Source organism: Momordica charantia (assembly GCF_013281855.1).
Source record: "Momordica charantia cultivar OHB3-1 chromosome 3 unlocalized genomic scaffold, Mcharantia_2.0 BLBB01000003.1, whole genome shotgun sequence".
Lineage (NCBI taxonomy): Eukaryota > Viridiplantae > Streptophyta > Magnoliopsida > Cucurbitales > Cucurbitaceae > Momordica > Momordica charantia.
Genome location: NW_028275161.1, coordinates 3,090,409 through 3,107,672, shown reverse-complemented (window position 1 = coordinate 3,107,672; position 17,264 = coordinate 3,090,409). Strand labels below are relative to the sequence as shown.

The 17,264-nt window shown below is 35.8% G+C and overlaps 1 protein-coding gene across 2 annotated transcripts; it reads left to right on the top strand.

Annotated features, from left to right (window-relative positions):
* Nucleotides 1-9,507: 9,507 nt before the first annotated feature.
* Nucleotides 9,508-14,994, top strand: LOC111022256 (telomere repeat-binding protein 5). Of its 2 annotated transcripts, XM_022299426.2 has the most exons (11): nt 9,508-9,840; nt 10,302-10,386; nt 11,050-11,238; nt 11,346-12,150; nt 12,254-12,448; nt 12,562-12,624; nt 12,729-12,808; nt 13,057-13,298; nt 13,527-13,844; nt 14,086-14,149; nt 14,419-14,994. In XM_022299426.2, the coding sequence occupies exons 3-11, from the start codon at nt 11,158-11,160 to the stop codon at nt 14,587-14,589; spliced, it is 2,019 nt and encodes a 672-aa protein (XP_022155118.1). In that variant the 5' UTR covers nt 9,508-9,840; nt 10,302-10,386; nt 11,050-11,157; the 3' UTR covers nt 14,590-14,994. The 2 variants fall into 2 exon arrangements, with proteins under 2 accessions (XP_022155118.1, XP_022155117.1); XM_022299425.2 differs by lacking the exon at nt 10,302-10,386.
* The last annotated feature ends 2,270 nt before the right edge of the window (nt 14,995-17,264 follow it).

The following is a 17,264-nucleotide window of genomic DNA, read 5'->3' as shown; positions in this document are numbered from 1 at the left end:
TATTTCTGTACTATAATTCTTAATTACTATCTTTTTTAAATGTTTAATTAGTTTATATGTATTGATTTGCTTTTTTATTTAATAAATGTGCGTAATGTTTAATAAATTTAGGTTATTTATTTGATTGGTGTAGTTAAATTTAATTAGGAACTTAATTAAAGATATCCTTTTCCAATTTAGGATTGAAATGGTAGCTAAATGTTTGGCGATTGTACTGTATATGAATGGAGGTACTGTTGATGGTGTAAATGAAATTGATTACGATGGACCGTCAAGTGGAGGTTTTACTATGTACAGTGTTATTGAGTTTGAACATTTTGCTTAAATGGTTGGAGTGTCACTGAAGTTAGATATGGGAGGAGTAAATTAGAACTTGTTTATAGACACTCTAATCAAACATCATCGGGTTCCATTAAATACATTCCTATTCCATTAGAGAACCGGAATGCATTAGAATATTCTCTATTGCATCGCCATGTCCACAATTAGTGGAATTATATGTGGATGTTAGAAATATGACGAATGTCTCATTTGACCTCGATGTTGAACATGATATCCCTCTTGAATCATTGGATCTCGACGGACGAGCCAATGTCTTGACCATAGTCAATGTCTTGATCCCGAACCTGAGTCAGTTGTACCTCCAACGACTAATTTAGATGAAGATACAGACTTAACTGCTGATAATAGATTTATAGAACTCAGGACAGCGACAGATAAGGGTGAACATGAGATCCCTTCTCAAACATTTGACATGGACAGTGTTAACAGTATTGCAGAACACGAGTCCATGTTGCGACCAGTGGCAATTGAAAATGATATGTTATACAAGGGGTTCATGTGTAATGATAAAAGAACTATGCAACATATCGTCAAACGTTTTGCTGTAAAGAGTCATCACCCTTACGAAGTTGTAGAGTCGACACCATCTATATGGGCAGTTAGATGTAAGAAGTGGCAAGATGGATGCAATTAGCGACTTCGTGTGATTCTTAAGAAAGGTATTAACTTATGGGAGATTACAAAGTACGTGAACCAACATTCTTGCGTATATTCAGAATTTAATCAAAGTCATTGTCAATTAGATTCAAATATGATAAGTAGAGAATTTTGTGAAGTGAGAGCTAATCCTTCTATGAGTATTGCGACACTTCAAGATCTGATCAAGGAAAAATTTGGATATCATGTTCCTTATGTGAGGGTCTGGGAAGGAAAAACAAAAGCTTTGGCTCGTATTTTTGGTAACTAGGATGAGTCATATCAACTTTTGCCAAAGTGGATGTACATGCTGAAACACACTAATCTAGGAACAATCGTTGAATGGAAAATTAGGAACTATGGACAACCGGGTCATGGCATTCTTCATTCTGTATTTTGGTCATTCGGTCCTTGCATTGCAGCCTTTCAAAAGTTTCGCCCCGTGCTTCAAATAGATGGTACTCACCTTTACGGAAAGTATAAGGGGAAGCTATTGATTACAACATCAGTCGATTCAAATGGACATTTGTTACCTCTTGCTTTTGCCATTGTAGACGAAGAGAGTCGTCAGACCTGGGGATGGTTTTTAAAAAACCTAAGAAAAGTTGTTACGCATGAAGAGATATGTTTAATTTCATATTGACATGGTGGTATTATCTTTGCGGTTAATAATCCAGATAATGGTTGGACCGGACCTAAATCGCATCACAGATTCTGTCTACGACATGTTTCTAGCAACTTCAACCATAAATACAAGTGTACCGAATTGAAAGATTTGGTATATCGTGCCAGTACTCAATTCCAAATTCGAAAGTATAACAAGGAGGTGGAAAATATTAAATTACTGAATAGCTCTTGTATGAATTTCTTCCGTAACATTGAGACTGAGAAGTGGACCCTATCACATGATGGTGGATATAGATATGGGTGGGCGACAACCTATCTTTCCGAATGCATTAATGGGGTGCTGAAAGGAGTTCGGATGTTACCCATCACTGCCTTGGTAGAACTTACATTCTACTGATGCATAAAATATTTCGAGAAGCGAAGGGAGGAGACAAGAGATGCTTTAAGTAGAAACGAAAAATACACCAGGTTTTTTTTAATGCGTTGTTTACTATCCTTGCATTATGTCAATGTTGTTAACTTACATTATCAAGCTTAACAGGTATGCTTACGATAAGCTTGTTAGATGGGCGGCGAGATCCACCAAACACACCATAGTCAGTTATGATCGAGTCGTAGGTGTGTTTCATGTGAAAACAGAGCTTCACTATTACAATTCGAAAGGAGGGAACACACAAATAGTGAGAATTACAACAAGTGGCAAATGTATGGCATGCCATGTTCTCATTTAATGACAGTTTGTTCACACTTAAACTTTAACTATGAGGACTACATTGAGGATCCTTACAAGCTTTCGAGGTATGCTGAGGCTTACGCTCCTCAATTTCAACCAATCGCACATGAAGATTATTGGATCGTTCACCCAAACTTACCTATGTTGCACCCTGATCCAACATTATTGAGATTGCCTGGAAGACCAAGGAGCTCGCGTATTCATAACGAGATGGATTGGAGAGAACCAAGTGTTCAACAAAAATGCGGGCTTTGTAATCAATTTGGTCAAAATCGAAGAAGTTGTCCCTCGAGACGACGGGAAGCACCTTCTTAGATGTTGATGTAATTGAAAACTTTAGTCTGAATCATTTATGTTAGTTTAATTGTCGATATGATTGTACTCTGTGTTAGTTTAATTGTGAAGGGATGTGAATCCCGAAGCGGAAGCGGATTTTCGTTGTTGATTTTTGGGATACAAAATCGAATTTTACAAAAGAAAAACACAGGGGAAAAACTAACCTTTGAAGAACGTTTCTTCAGTAAGTTCCCTTGAACACCACCACTATGTCTTCCTCGCTATCCTCTTGGGTCTCGGGATCGTGCTGGTGGGAGCAATCTTTTGGAACGAGAGGGAGAGATTGAGAGAAAATTTTTCTTTTGAGAGTTCTGGGAGTTTTTTTTTCTGTTCTGTGTCTAACTTCTTCTTCAGCTTCTCCAACACTTGGAGAGGAAGAAGAAGGGTGACGTGGGGTAACTCCCCACGTCACAACTCTTCCCACTCCACTGCAATTTTGTAGGGGAGTTAATATTAATAATAATATTAATAATATTAATAATAATAATAATTAAAATATATATATAATAATTAATATATATATAATTAATCAAATTAATTAATATAATTAATTATTAATCCAATTAATAATTAATAAATATATATATACATAAATAATTAACACTTAATTATTTATTATAAAATTAGAATCATATTCTAAAACATTTCTCTCGTATAACCTATAGTTTTAATGTACATCTTATGCACATTATTTTTAACCTATAGTTTTAATATGAATCTTATTCATATTAATTTTATTTGAATCTCATTCAAATAATATCTCTCATAATATATAGTTTTAATTTACAATAACTATATATATTATAATGTATCAATATACATATAATCCCTTAAGTAATTTGAACAATTCAAATTCTTCCAAAAAATTTGATCCTCGTTTTACCCGTTATGAGCTAGCAAGGGGACCTAATGGACCTACAGATCCGAAGCTCCAACGATGCAAGATTAATCGGTCAAACTCATTGACCGAGTTAATCTAGATTCGTTAACTACGGGTCATTCCACTAAAGACCCGCAGTTGCACTCTTCTCACTGCAGAATGTTTTCGTGTCCATGGATATACGACCATTAATGACGAGTCAATCCTTCACGAGTGTTCGCAACTCAAGTTGGGTCAAATTACCGTTTTACCCCTGAGTTACATCTTACTCCTTAAACACCACTGCTCCTCTAATGAACAACCCGGTTATGGTTCAACCAATAACCAGAAGTCCCTCTCGGCCAATGAGAGGGTGGGGCCCCTTGTTCAATTCCCAGAGTCAGCATTTAAGGGAACACTCATCTGCTCCCCTAAAGTCAGGGATAAGTGAATTCTATCTTGTGAAGTTATGTTCCCAGCTCCCTACTCGGTCTCGTCCCCAAAATGGTAGGAATGTTGAGTCGGCGACTCGGGCCACTCTCACCTATATAGATCAAAGAACGAGCCCTCACGGGCAGGAGTCCATAACTCACTCAGGTTGAGAATGAGTTGTCTGGTCATCCTAAGAAATGACAATCTATTAGTTAACGGTGTTATATCTAAAGATTGCCTATTTCGCGGTCCGATCTTATACAAACTCATTGTATAGGATACCCCCACTCGCATGTCTCCACACGAACGACCTGGATCGGGTCGTCTGTAACCTTTACAGAGCGGGCCGTATCTATAGTGTTGCCAGGATAAGGTACCCATCTTATCCATATACTATAGACCCTTTAGGTTATTCACGGGACATTATCCATTCATATATCAGGGGTATATCAAATATATACCCCGTATATCAACTATATACCCAGTATATATACTGTCCCGATTACATCAAAAATAACCTTGGATGTTTAGTTTATTGGATTTTTGACAATGCAAAGCTATGATTCAACAAAAAATTTATTGAATAAAACTTTATTAAATAGACATTTGTTTTTACAAAATACAAACTACGAGTTTAGGGCAACACACCCAACAAATTGTCGATGTAATTGAAAACTCTATGTGATTATACCTTTAGTTTAACTGATACTCTGTGTTGTGACTTTTGTTTTAAAATTTAAATTTAATTTTCCAACTAATGATTATCTATCGTATTAGATTATGGAATTAAACTTAGGTCCTATCGATCGATCTGTATTGTATGACCAAACTCGACTTCGATCAGAGCTAGTTTGGCAAGGTCAGTGTAACGAGGAGTTGCACTGCCGACGTAGAGAGGCGGTATTTGATCGCACCATCCCATTTCATCCTTTAATTGAACCTACATTACGCGCTTCTGAATTTTACGGATTCGCCAGATTAGGATTCATCCAATTAGATTGGCATTTCATTACTGCGCTTGTGGAACGGTGGAGGCCAGAGACTCATACATTCCACATGCCTGATAGAGTGTACTATCACTCTACAAGATGTAGCGGTGCAGCTCGGGTTACCAGTAGATGGCGAGCCTGTTACTGGTCGCGTTGATTATGATTGGAGAGGCACCTGTCAAGCATTACTTGGGGTGACTCCAGGTGTTGCGCACATCAGAGGCTCTAGGATGAGTCTACCTTGGCTAGCTTCTCAATTTCCTAATCTAGCCGACGATGGTGATGAGGAAACCATTGCCAGATACGCTCGTGCCTATATTATGCAGCTTATCGGTGGTAGTCTATTCGCCGATAAGTCTAACAACTTGGTGCATTTAATGTTCCTCCCACTATTAGTAGATTTCGAGGTAGTTGGACGTTTCAGTTGGGGTATAGTATGTTTGGTATAGTTGTCTTGAAATCTGTGCAAAGCGTGTCGATCTAAGTCGCATGACATTGCCGGTCCAATTATACTTCTTCAAGTATGGGCTTGGGATCGCTTCCCCACGATGGCTCCACAGCGTCGTCACATCTCAGATCACGAGCTCGTGGGTCGACCATTAGCTACCCGGTACGTCGATATAAATATTGTCCTATTTTTCTCTTAAAATTTTTTTACGCATTCAATTGTTATACTAACCTAATAATATTATTGTAGATGGAGAGATCAATTTTGTGTTTTAGAAGTATCTACACATGTTTTGATCAAGTACAGATACATGTTGGACCTTTTGTCACCAGGCTCGGTACGTTTTTTAAATGTTAGAATATAAAAATATATATTGATTTATAATTAATTACATGATTTTTTATTACAATTTCAGATGATATGGAAGCCATATGATAAGGAATTTGCAAACCTACCCGACTTTTGTGTCAATGGACATAACGTCTGGTGCACTGTGAGTCCTCTCATATACTTTCATATCGTGGAGTGGCATCATCTTGATAAAGTTACAAGACAATTTGGTATGAAACAAGCAATTTTAGAGGTGTCATGCTGGGATAAGAGGATACATAATATCGACATTCGGGATAGCACCTGACAGGATCAGATTGCACATTTTGTAGCGAAGTGGAACATACGTAGAGATTTTCTTGTTATCAATCCTCCAGTCGACGACGACGACGGTGCTTGCGATCCAGGATACATGAGCTGGTATACGTTAATCACTAGACGATATATAACTCGAGAAGGAGTAGCATTTGGTGCTACGGTTCAATCTTTTATTTCGTTATAACAATTATTCAAATTAATAAATACATATTTATTAATTTTTTTCCATGTAGGCTGCGTGTTTCGAGCAAATCAGTATTCTCTCGTCATCAAACGAAATTAATACGTTGTACAACGTTGGCGGGAGGCATCTTCAGAGCCTTCATCAAATGTACAAAGTACCTACTCCTGCTCGTGGCCCTAGGCGTAGAGGACGACGTCAAGTAGATCAAGATGCTCCAGTAGGACTTGACGATCCCGTACCTGAAGTTATCTATCATAGGGTTGAAGACATTTCAGCATTTACATAGACACACGATGATGCTGGTTCGTCCACGCCTATGGTCATGATACCGACTCCTGGTTCTAGTCAGTATCACACACATCTTTGCCGCCGCAATATGGCTATGAAGGGGGCCATGGACGTGGACGTGGAGAGTATGGACAATTCTTCAACCCTACGGAGGATCGAGACCCTACACAGAGTCAGGAGACACCAGCGGCAACACTAGTTCGTCGTCAGCCACATCGTAACCAGCGACGTCCCCATTGTGGAACGGATTAAATCGATAGACTGTAAATTGACAGATTTCAAACATTGTTCTCTAATTTATAATATTAATTTCCAATTTTGAACTAACATGGATAACTTCATGATTATATAAGAAAAAATAAACATAAGATTTGTAAACGACCACGATAAGCGATAGACTTCAATTTATAATATTAAAAATTGGAAAGCTATTTAATCGGTAAGCGATTGAATGGAGAGATTTATTATATTAAATATTAAAAACCACATTATATATTAATATTAAAAACCAAAATATTGGATAACCTTATGTTAAAATTGGAAAGCGACAGACTTCAATTTTTAATTTATAATATTAAAATAATCTTATGTTTATTGGAAAGCTATATAATAAAAAAAATTAATGTGGGAGACGACCACGGTTAAAAAAAAAAGAGGTGGTCGTCTCTTTCAAAATTTAAAAGAATTTTACGTGGCGCCCAGCGTGGTGCCACGTTGCATGGTCGTCTACATGTGGGATGGTCGTCACGATCATCCTTCACTTTTTTAAAACTAACTAATTTTAAAAAAAAGTTTCAAAACATATCATATTTTAAATATTTTTAATTAAATTATAATATTTTTAAAATAAATTTTATTTATAACTATATTAATAAAAAAAAACGCCATTTTAAAGTTTCAAATTCAAAATCCAAAAAATTTGTTTTCATTTTAGTTATGGAATGAGGCTTTAATTTCTTTGTCATGGAATATGCTACAGCGCATTTATCCGACGGTACACACATGGCAGCTCGAGCGCCGTCGATGAGGAATCAGCGATCCAGACAATGAACGGCAGAGATTTTAAAGATCTGGGAAACGACGTTACGAGTCCACGTAAGATTCGAACCGGTCGTTTCAAAACTAGTGCTAAAGAAACGGTGACAGGTGAAAGAAAGTCGTCTGATCAGCGCCACGTGTCGAAATAATAACCCCCATGTTTTGCTTCGTTTGATCGGTGATTTTCATTTTTATTTCGCCCCCAAAATCACAGCCAAAAGCTTAGCCCCGGGTTTCTTCTTTCCAGGGCTCCCCGATTTTGTCGTCGACGCACATGTCTTCCAAACGACGCCGTTGTCACTTCCGGCTGTTCTTTTTTCTTTTTATTTTTTAATTTAGAAAAAAAAACTTCTAACTGTCATTCTATTCGTGGGGCCCACGGCGTTATCCGCCGTTAACGCTCCACAGCGCGTCTCCCTCCAATATTCCTCTCACGCCGTCACCTCCCGGCCATATTTTCTTTTTATAATTTGGATTTTTACAGGATAATACCAAACAAAAGCGTCAAATAGAACACCGTGCTTTTTCCACGTAGGATTAAACGGGCGTTCACCACGCGACTCACCGCAAGTGCACTCCACGCGCCCACAAGAAAAATAAGTAAATTCGGAACATGCTTCTCGGGATAACTGCCTCAATGCGTTAAATTACCAAATTAGCCCCGTCCGACCCTCTCTCTTAGCCGTTCGATTCTCTCGATATCGGACGATCTACACCGTCCGATCTTAGTCTCCTCGCCAAACATGTGTTCCAACCCAGATGCATAGGCATAGCTAGCCACGTGATCTATAACTCTTGTCTGTTTCTATTATCTGGGAAAGAAAAATAAATAAAAACAAAAACTTTAAAAAAATAATATAAAAAAATATTTTTTTATTTGATTTGTTAGTCCTTCAAATTTTTATTATTTTGATTTGTTATGCGATCGTTTTTATTAAAATATTAAATTTAGACCCCTGCTGTTGACCTCTTCAATAATAAAATCAAACTGAATTAAAATAAATAAAATAAATGAGATCATAGCATTTAAGGCTATGTCATAAATTTCTTACCAAATATAATTTCTTTTAGATTTCTTATCTACTTATTAGATTAAATAACTTCATTACAAAAAAATTAATACTACATGCCAAGAACATTTCACTTCTGTACATATAATATAATCTTTCAATCTAAATAATTTAATATCATATTTTTAAATTATGAATTAGAAATTGATTAGATATTTGTAAATTGACATTTGAATAAATATAAATTAAATGCAAATTCACTCTTTCTTTCAAGGGATAAATTCATTTCTTAAATATAATTTTTGTGTTTAACTATTGAAAATATTTAGTAAATTTCTTAATTATTTTTAAAGATTGACCCCAAACAAAAGGGGTTTTGTATTGCTATCACCAAATCGATAAGGAAATGTAAAAAATAAAAGAACAATTAAATTGGCCCAATCGAAGAAAGTGGCTATTCAATTAATTATTATTTACTTTTCATAATAAAATAAAAATTCAAGATTACAAATACTAAAAAATATTTACATCAGCCATAAAATTTTGGAAAATCAACTAATTACCTAAAATGCCCTTATTTAGTGGAAACCTCATTCAAAATTGACGTCCCCCAACTTTTTTTTTAATAATGAAAAAAAAAACTGAAAGAAAAGGGAAAATTGGAAAATTTGTAAAAGAAAGAATAAAAAGTGATCCTTTTTGTGACTCAACGTTTTTCTCGATCGTGTGGACCATAGGCAGCCACAAGATTTAACTGGAAGCCACGTGTCGAAATCTGAAGGCGCTTTGTAATATGGTGGGTCTTCATCTGGTAGACAAGAACCGGTCTTTAGGTGGTTTTAGTGACCGGTTATAGCCGGTCAACTGAGGGGCACTTACCGATAGGTCCGGTGAACGGGGTCAATGGTATAAGATAGCTGGGGTTTAAGCAGATGTGTTTTGGTGGTTTTCAGAGGGTTTTGGCGATCGGAGTTTTTGATTTTTACAGAGAGAAAAATTAAAATTTGTAAACTTTGATTTTGGTTTTTGGCGTTTGGAATTTGGAATTTTTGTGATTATGGGATAGAAAACGAGAGAATGTGGTGAAACGAACCCCAATCTTTGTTTATTTCTTCCATTTCTTTGCGTAATTTACAGATCTCTCTCTCTCTCTCTCTCTCTCTCTCTCTCTCTCTCTGTTTTTTTTTTGCTTGCAAGTGGGGGTGTTTCGCCGGAAGTTCGTTTTCCGGTGAAAAGGATTTCTAATTTGGAAGCAAATCGTTTTGTTCAGGTGAGCCCTCACGCCAATTTGTATCCATTTTAGATTCGGAATTGAGGTTTTTCTGAACAGTGCATTTGGTTTTTTGGACAAAAACCTTGGGATTGGGACTTGGATTGGAAGATTTAACGTCCAAATTTGCTACAGAATTGTCGTTTGTTTGCAATTATTTTGATTTCCGTTCCTTGTAGTATCTGATCAGTCGAATGGGTTTTTGCTTTTTTATTTTTTTTTATTTTTATTTTGATTTTTTAATTTTGGATATTGCTTTACTTGTTCTGGCTTTCCCTTCTGCGTGTTTCTGCCTATTAAATTTGTGCTTTGATAGATTCGATCTCAGATTCTACACCAATTCTCTTTTGAAATTCGTGGATGATCGAGAATCTTCCCCGTTTTCTGTTTCAATTTCTTAAAAATCGATCACTAGTTTGGGTTTTGGATCGGCATTGATGGGAAGTTTCAGCTGTTTGCAGATTCCTACATAGATGTGGGAACCATCTCTGTCTCATGGATTTATGTTTCATCGCCTTCGATCATCTACTCGAGGGTTTTGTTGCGGTTTGTTATTAATTTATTGAACTTCAGTTTTTTCGGTTAACAAGATATCTTTCTCAATATTTCTATCTTAAAATCTTTCTAGGTTGGGTTTATTTATTTATTTATTATGACTGCATGCCACCTTGTATCTGATACATGAGTAATATTGCATGGGGTTTTAACCTTTCCGAAAATCTAAAAAAAATTCTGGAACTTCTTGCGGTTCACACTGCTTTATCTTATCATCACTGAGGTTTTCTAAAATTTGGGTTTTAGTTGGATCATCTGATTCTGTTGAATTTCTAAGGCGTGGATCATTGCTCCTTGCATGTACTTGAGTGTGCCTGCCCGTGTATGTGTTTTTTGTTGGCCACTATTCCTTTAGGTTGGGTTTGGTTGGATTGGAAACAGCAGCGTTGGAACTGTGAATCTGTGATATTGAGACCTGAAAAATGTTTCAGAACTTTTGTTTCATAAGTTGTTGAACCGTTGAAACACGATTCCTCTTTTCAGTTTAATTTCTCAAATTCTATTACCTTGTGAAAACACATCTAGTTTGCAGTTCACTGTTGGATCCTATAGCTCTTCCTGGTCTTTTTTTTTCCCCTTATGTTTGTGCATCTGGTTTGATGTTCTAACCCAATACATAGGATAATAATGTGATTGATCGCTTTTCCTTTTCAGGAACTAATCAGTGCTGTGACCTTGTGGGGAATAGTCACGACGTTAAAGCGTGTTCATATGTTCTAGATCTCTGTGTACGGTTAATATTTGTGCTATGACTTCTAAAATATGGTGCTTCAGAAGAGGTTAGATTATGGGTTCCATGGCTACCAAGTGCCAACAATGCCTCGAGCTACCAGATCGGCCAGGGTACATGTCCTCTATCATTCTTGGCCTTCATTCCAAATTACTTAGAGATCTCTGTCTTCTGCTTATTTTGATTATGATGAATTTGAATGATTTTCTAATTATTTCAGAAGAGAAGTATATGTAGAAGGGGCACTGAAGGTAGTCAAATGCGTGCATTTGATTTGTTGGCCACTGTTGCTGACAAGTTGTTGCATGGGACTGATGGTCCGACTGCCCCTACTGATACAGCAACCGAAAGAGATAGATATGTAGTTATGAACAAAGAATTGGATGCAGACAGTTCGCTCAAAATAGAGCCTTCTGATCGAGGCAGCTGTGACCGAAGCTTTGTCTCAGATCTTGTTTTATCAAGTCATGATAAAAAATGTGATTCAAAGGATTGTCTTCCACAGCATGATGAACATTCATCACAATTAGCTTCTGTAGTAATGAATTTCGACAAGAGCAAGAATGAAATGGGAATTTTAGCTAGCGAAGTACATGTAGGCTCCCCTGGTAGCAAAGAGTCTGATAATTGCGAACTGGAGGGTAAAAATAAAGTTACAGTAAAATACGAGTTGCATAAAACTGAGGAGATGCTTACTGAAACTCAGGATGAGGACGACTCATGCAAGCGAGAGGATCCTGTTATCTGGGACCAGAAAGCTCATATGTCGGGAACTTCCCTTGGTTGTGGCAAGATAACTCACAACAAACAGATTGTTAAAAACTCTTCTTTTGCAACTCAGAATAATGTAAAAGTAGTTGATAGAGATGATGACGAAAACTCTTCTGGGTGCACTCACCCAGTTTCGACAATAAAGTCCTTTAGGACAGTACCTAGTAGTAGAGACCGAAGAATAAGGAAAGTATCAGCTTCCAAGTCTTGGAAAGTAGTTCCAAGATACAGGGATGAATCACTTTCTAAGACTGGTAAGCAACCTACTTTATGGCACTATTTGTTACATTGGGTTTTATGTTAAAGCACGTGATTCGGTTCAGTTCAGTTTTAAATAGGTTGTTTTCTTGGTTCTAGATGGCATTTGGAAATCTATGTTTCGCAGTAAGAGCTCTCACGACAGTTGCAGACGCCAGAAATCTCAAATGAATATTCCTTTTAAAAAGAGGAAATTCTTTGAATGTAGTAACTCAGTGTCAAATTCTGATGGTGGAATCAATTCAGAGGGCCTTTCTGATTCAACCGGGAAGGTTGTCAAGACAGATACCTCAGGTTCGTTCTTTAAATAGGAGACCTTAACTGGTTTTAGAATAGCAACTGATATCTCTCTGCACCTGAGATTTATTGCTCTCTTAAGTTTTTTCTTGAATATTGTCCCCATGCAGGGAGATCATGTTCTGCATCTGGTCAGGGTCATCACAAATCCCTCCAATCCAAAGATTCTCATGGTATGAGAACTTCTGATGGATTTATTCCACTGAATTGTCTTGGCTTGTTATTTCTGCCACTCGCACGTGGATTATACATGAAGGTTTTTATCTTTTTTTCACAGTGAAAATTAGGATAAAATCTTTTAGGGTGCCAGAGCTCTTTATTGAAATTGCAGAGACTGCAACTGTTGGTTCATTGAAGGTATGCAAACGTCAGATTCTTTTGCTGAAATTACTTCAAGGCTTTGCATTTGTCAACACAGTATGATGAGTTGTAGTTGTAGTCGACATAGTCAACTTGCGAATTCTGAAAGTGGAAATGTTACAAAGATTTCTATGTCCAATTTTTTCTCATTAAAAAATTTGTAGTTGGAGGGATAGAGATGCACCTGTGAATTTTGGACATCATGATTTCCTTTTATATTCTAATCTTGCTTAATTGTTCTGTAGAGGACAGTTATGGAAGCAGTGACTGCCATACTTGGTGGTGGATTACGTGTTGGCGTTCTTCTTCAGGGGAAGAAGGTTAGAGATGACGATAAAACTTTATTTCAGACTGGAATTTCTCATGATAACCAGCTAGATTCATTGGGGTTTGCCCTTGAGCCTAATCCTTCACGAACTCCTCTTGCCTTGTGCCAAGAAGATTCTCCTTGCATGGTTCCTTGTGATTCACCCGAACCTCTAACCAGGTAAATGGAATATGGAGTCGTTGAATGCATTTTTAGTTATCATCTTATAAAGCTGATAAATCTGCAAGTTGAAGCATATTAATGTGATTCATTAGGTTGTTTCTTTATTTATTGTTTTCCCACCGTTTCTTTCTTATTTATTTGTTTATTATTTTCATGGATTTGTCAGAATCATCATCATTGTTACTATTTTGCTGAAAGTGATTGAATGCTGTGGATATTTTTCAGGTATTCACCGGATGCTTCGGCAGATCATCCAGGCAGTAGTAATGTGTTGCCTGAGCCTCATGGAGGCATTTTAGGCAACTTCATTGAGAGTGATCACGATTCAGCACCCTCTCCTACCGATACATCAAATCACAAGAGCACAACAGACTCTAAAGCGCTGGTTGCTGTACCAGCAATGACAGTGGAGGCACTTGCCATGGTTCCCATGCATCGGAAATCTAAGCGGTCTGAGGTTGCGCAGAGGCGAATTCGTAGACCCTTTTCTGTTGCTGAGGTAGAGGCATTGGTTCAAGCCGTTGAGAAACTTGGTACAGGAAGGTATGTTTTAAAACTAACAAACAAGGAACAATCATAACTGTTAGATTTGCAAGTGCATCTCTGGAGTAGAAGTGATGCATCAAATTTGCAGATTTCTGATTGAAAACGTTTTCATGGAAGTTTCTAATATCTGCTGTATGAGCATCATTGTTATGAACGAACAGGGGACACAATTTTCACAAGGCTTTTGCCATAAAAATGACTCCTCTTGTCGATATGGCTGATATGTATTATCCTGTAGGTGGCGAGATGTCAAACTCCGTGCATTTGACAACGCAAAGCATAGAACATATGTGGATCTGAAGGTACGGAACCTCTTCTTAATTTCTACATAAGTGCACAACTCAGGTCTTAATTCACAAGAACATATACATATAGTGCTGATCTACATATAGTGCTTAATCTGTAAGATCAGCGAAATAACATAGTTGTCCCGGTCACCCTGGCTGTGCATGTTGAAACCTCGACATGTTGGTTCTTCCATGTTTAATTTTCTTCCATGTCTTGATATGTATCAAAAGCAAAAGAAGAGAATGTATGGTTAAAAAATGGAGGGATTTGGCTGTGGGTTCAGGACAAATGGAAGACTCTGGTGCACACGGCGAGGATATCCCCACAGCAAAGAAGGGGAGAGCCCGTCCCGCAGGAGCTTCTGGACCGAGTGCTGACCGCGCACGCTTACTGGTCGAAGCAGCAAGCTAAGTACCAGCTGAAGCGGCAGCCAGAGACATGCCTTCTCCTTTGAACAAAAAAGCAGCAAGATTAGGGGTAATGGGTTGGTTGGTTAATTATATCACATATATATCATATCTCATATATATATATATATATATAGTGGCTCTTCTGAAAGGTCTGTTTTGTGACTATTCTTTTTTTTTTTTTTTTTCTTTTTTAATTTTGGGGGGTGGGGTTGGGTCCAAAGAAAGAAAGAAAGGTGTTGTAAAAAGTAAGGATAAAAAGGGGAAAGGGGTGATTGTGAAGAAGCAATGGAGTTATATTATATTTTGATGTAACATTTGGTGTTGGGTCTTGTCTTGTCCAAAGATGGTTCTTTTCCTTCCTGCAGGGAGAGGCTCTTTCTTGGCAACTTCAACTTGTATAAATCATCATTGTTGGAATAAGAGCTTGCTAACCCAATTCCTTTTTCTAATCTCTTTTTTATGACATTCCTTGAGCCTAATGTTTGCTTTTGATGTTTTCTTTTGATTGTCGTTCGGGCGGGGATCGAACCTTCAACTTTGAGGAGCAGGTGTTTTATCGTTTGAGCGTTTGAGCTACTCGAATTGGTAGGTATTTGTAGGAGTTGGTGTCTTATCCTTTGAGCTACTCGGATTGGTAGTAGTAGGTATGGATCACGTGAAGTTATGAAATTAGAAATGATTTTTGGCCCAAAAAGATTCATTAATGCTATTTATTTTTTGTTTTTGAACTTTAAAAGTATAACCAACTACTCAAATGTATTTTAGTGTTTTAATTTGAATTTGGAAAATAAAGAGTATTTTAGTGTTTTAATTTGAATTTTGAAAATGTTTATTTTAATCTCTAAACATTACGACATTAAAAAAAATAAAATCATAAAAAATAAATGGTTCCTAAAATATGGAAATTTATATTTTAGTTCTTTTTAGTATATATTTTAGTTTTTGAATTTCTTTTTTTAGTATAAAATGTTCGGGAGGAGATTCGAACTCACATCTTCTTGATTGGTGGTATATGTCAATTATTGCTACGCTCGGCTTAATTTTTGAACTTTATAAGAATAACCATTTATATTCTTTTATGTTATTTTATCACTTTAAATTGTTCCTATTTTGACTACTGTATTAGGAATCACAATAGGCGTAATTGTTAGAATTAAAATTATTGGTTTTTTAAAGGTCCTCAATTTTAAAGAGAGGTTTTGAAAAGAATTTGTAAAATGAAAAATAATGTTAGGATCAAAATTATTGCTTTTTAAAGGTCCTCGTATTAAAATAGAGATTCTTGGAAGTTTAGGGACTAGAAACAAACTTGAAAATTGATGGACTAAAAAGGATATTTTGAAAAGTTTAAGGACTAAAATGGGACAAACCTATGGTAAATGGACAAAATTTAAGGTCTATTTGGTAACGTTATTGTTTATTGTTTTGTTTCCAAATTTTATCAAGAAAATTAAGCATTTTGCAACTAAATATGTTTTTTATTTCTTTTTCTTTTTTTGAGCATTCTCAAAATTGTATAGAAATTTTAAAAACAATTAAAATATGTTTATTTGTTTGTTACAATACATAAATATAAATGTTATTTGATCATCCTTGAATTTATGGTGTTGAGCTATACAATTCTATTTTTCTTTATTTTTTTATACATATATATTTTTTTGACAGAACTACTCTTTATTAGAAGTGAAGAAACATAAACATCAACAATCGAACCCTTAGAGATCAAAATAAAATTAAAACTTTAAATCTCATTTAATAAATATTTTATTTTTGAATATTTATCTCGTAAATACTAATTTGACTCATGTATTTTCTTGTTCAGCCGTCTACTCTTTTTTTTTTTTTTTTAATGTTTTCAAGAAGTAAAACAATGAGAATACATGTAAAAAAACCCAGCATAATTTATAAAAATAGAAAATTAAAGAAATAAAATAATTAAGGAATGAAATTAATTTTGGAATTTTTGCAATCCTTCCATCTACACTTTCACTATGAGCAAGACCCAATTTGTTGACTTAGGTAAGTGTAATAGTAAAATTATTATAATTTAAAGTTTATGGATGTAGTTAATGAAATTTCTAAAAATATATATAACTTTGATTTCTTCTTTCATGTCATTATATAAAATTAACATTTTCTTCGAGTTCAAGAAAGAAATATTTATTTCAAAAGTGAAAGTGTTATATATATCTCAACAATTAAAGTTAGCTTCAATAATGGAAATGAAAAGAATAATTCCAATAGGATATTATGTTTTATGGTTTTGTACAAGTAATTAAAAAACCATTCAAAATAAGGACAAGAAGAAGAACATGTCCAAATCTAAATTGTGATTACCTTGAAAATGACAAAGTATCTTTTTTATTTTTAACAAATTTTGAGATTTTTTCTTCCTCTCGACCATTGATATAATAAAAATTTTTTAGGATGCATATGTGACACACGATAACTCTAGTGTATGGACAACAAAGTCTCTGGTCATTAGAACACAATGGTATAATTGGTTGAATTTAAAAAAGAAAAATTAGATGAATTATTTTTTAAAACGATTGAATATCAAGAGTAGATAGAAAATTCATTATACTCGAGGCTGAAACACTTCACAAGTTTGATGACCAATCAAACTTGAATGCTTCTCAACAAAATGCATCCTAAGCTATGGACAAGAAATACACCAAAGGGTTTGTACTATCGGTAAAGAGGATTTGAAAACTTGTCT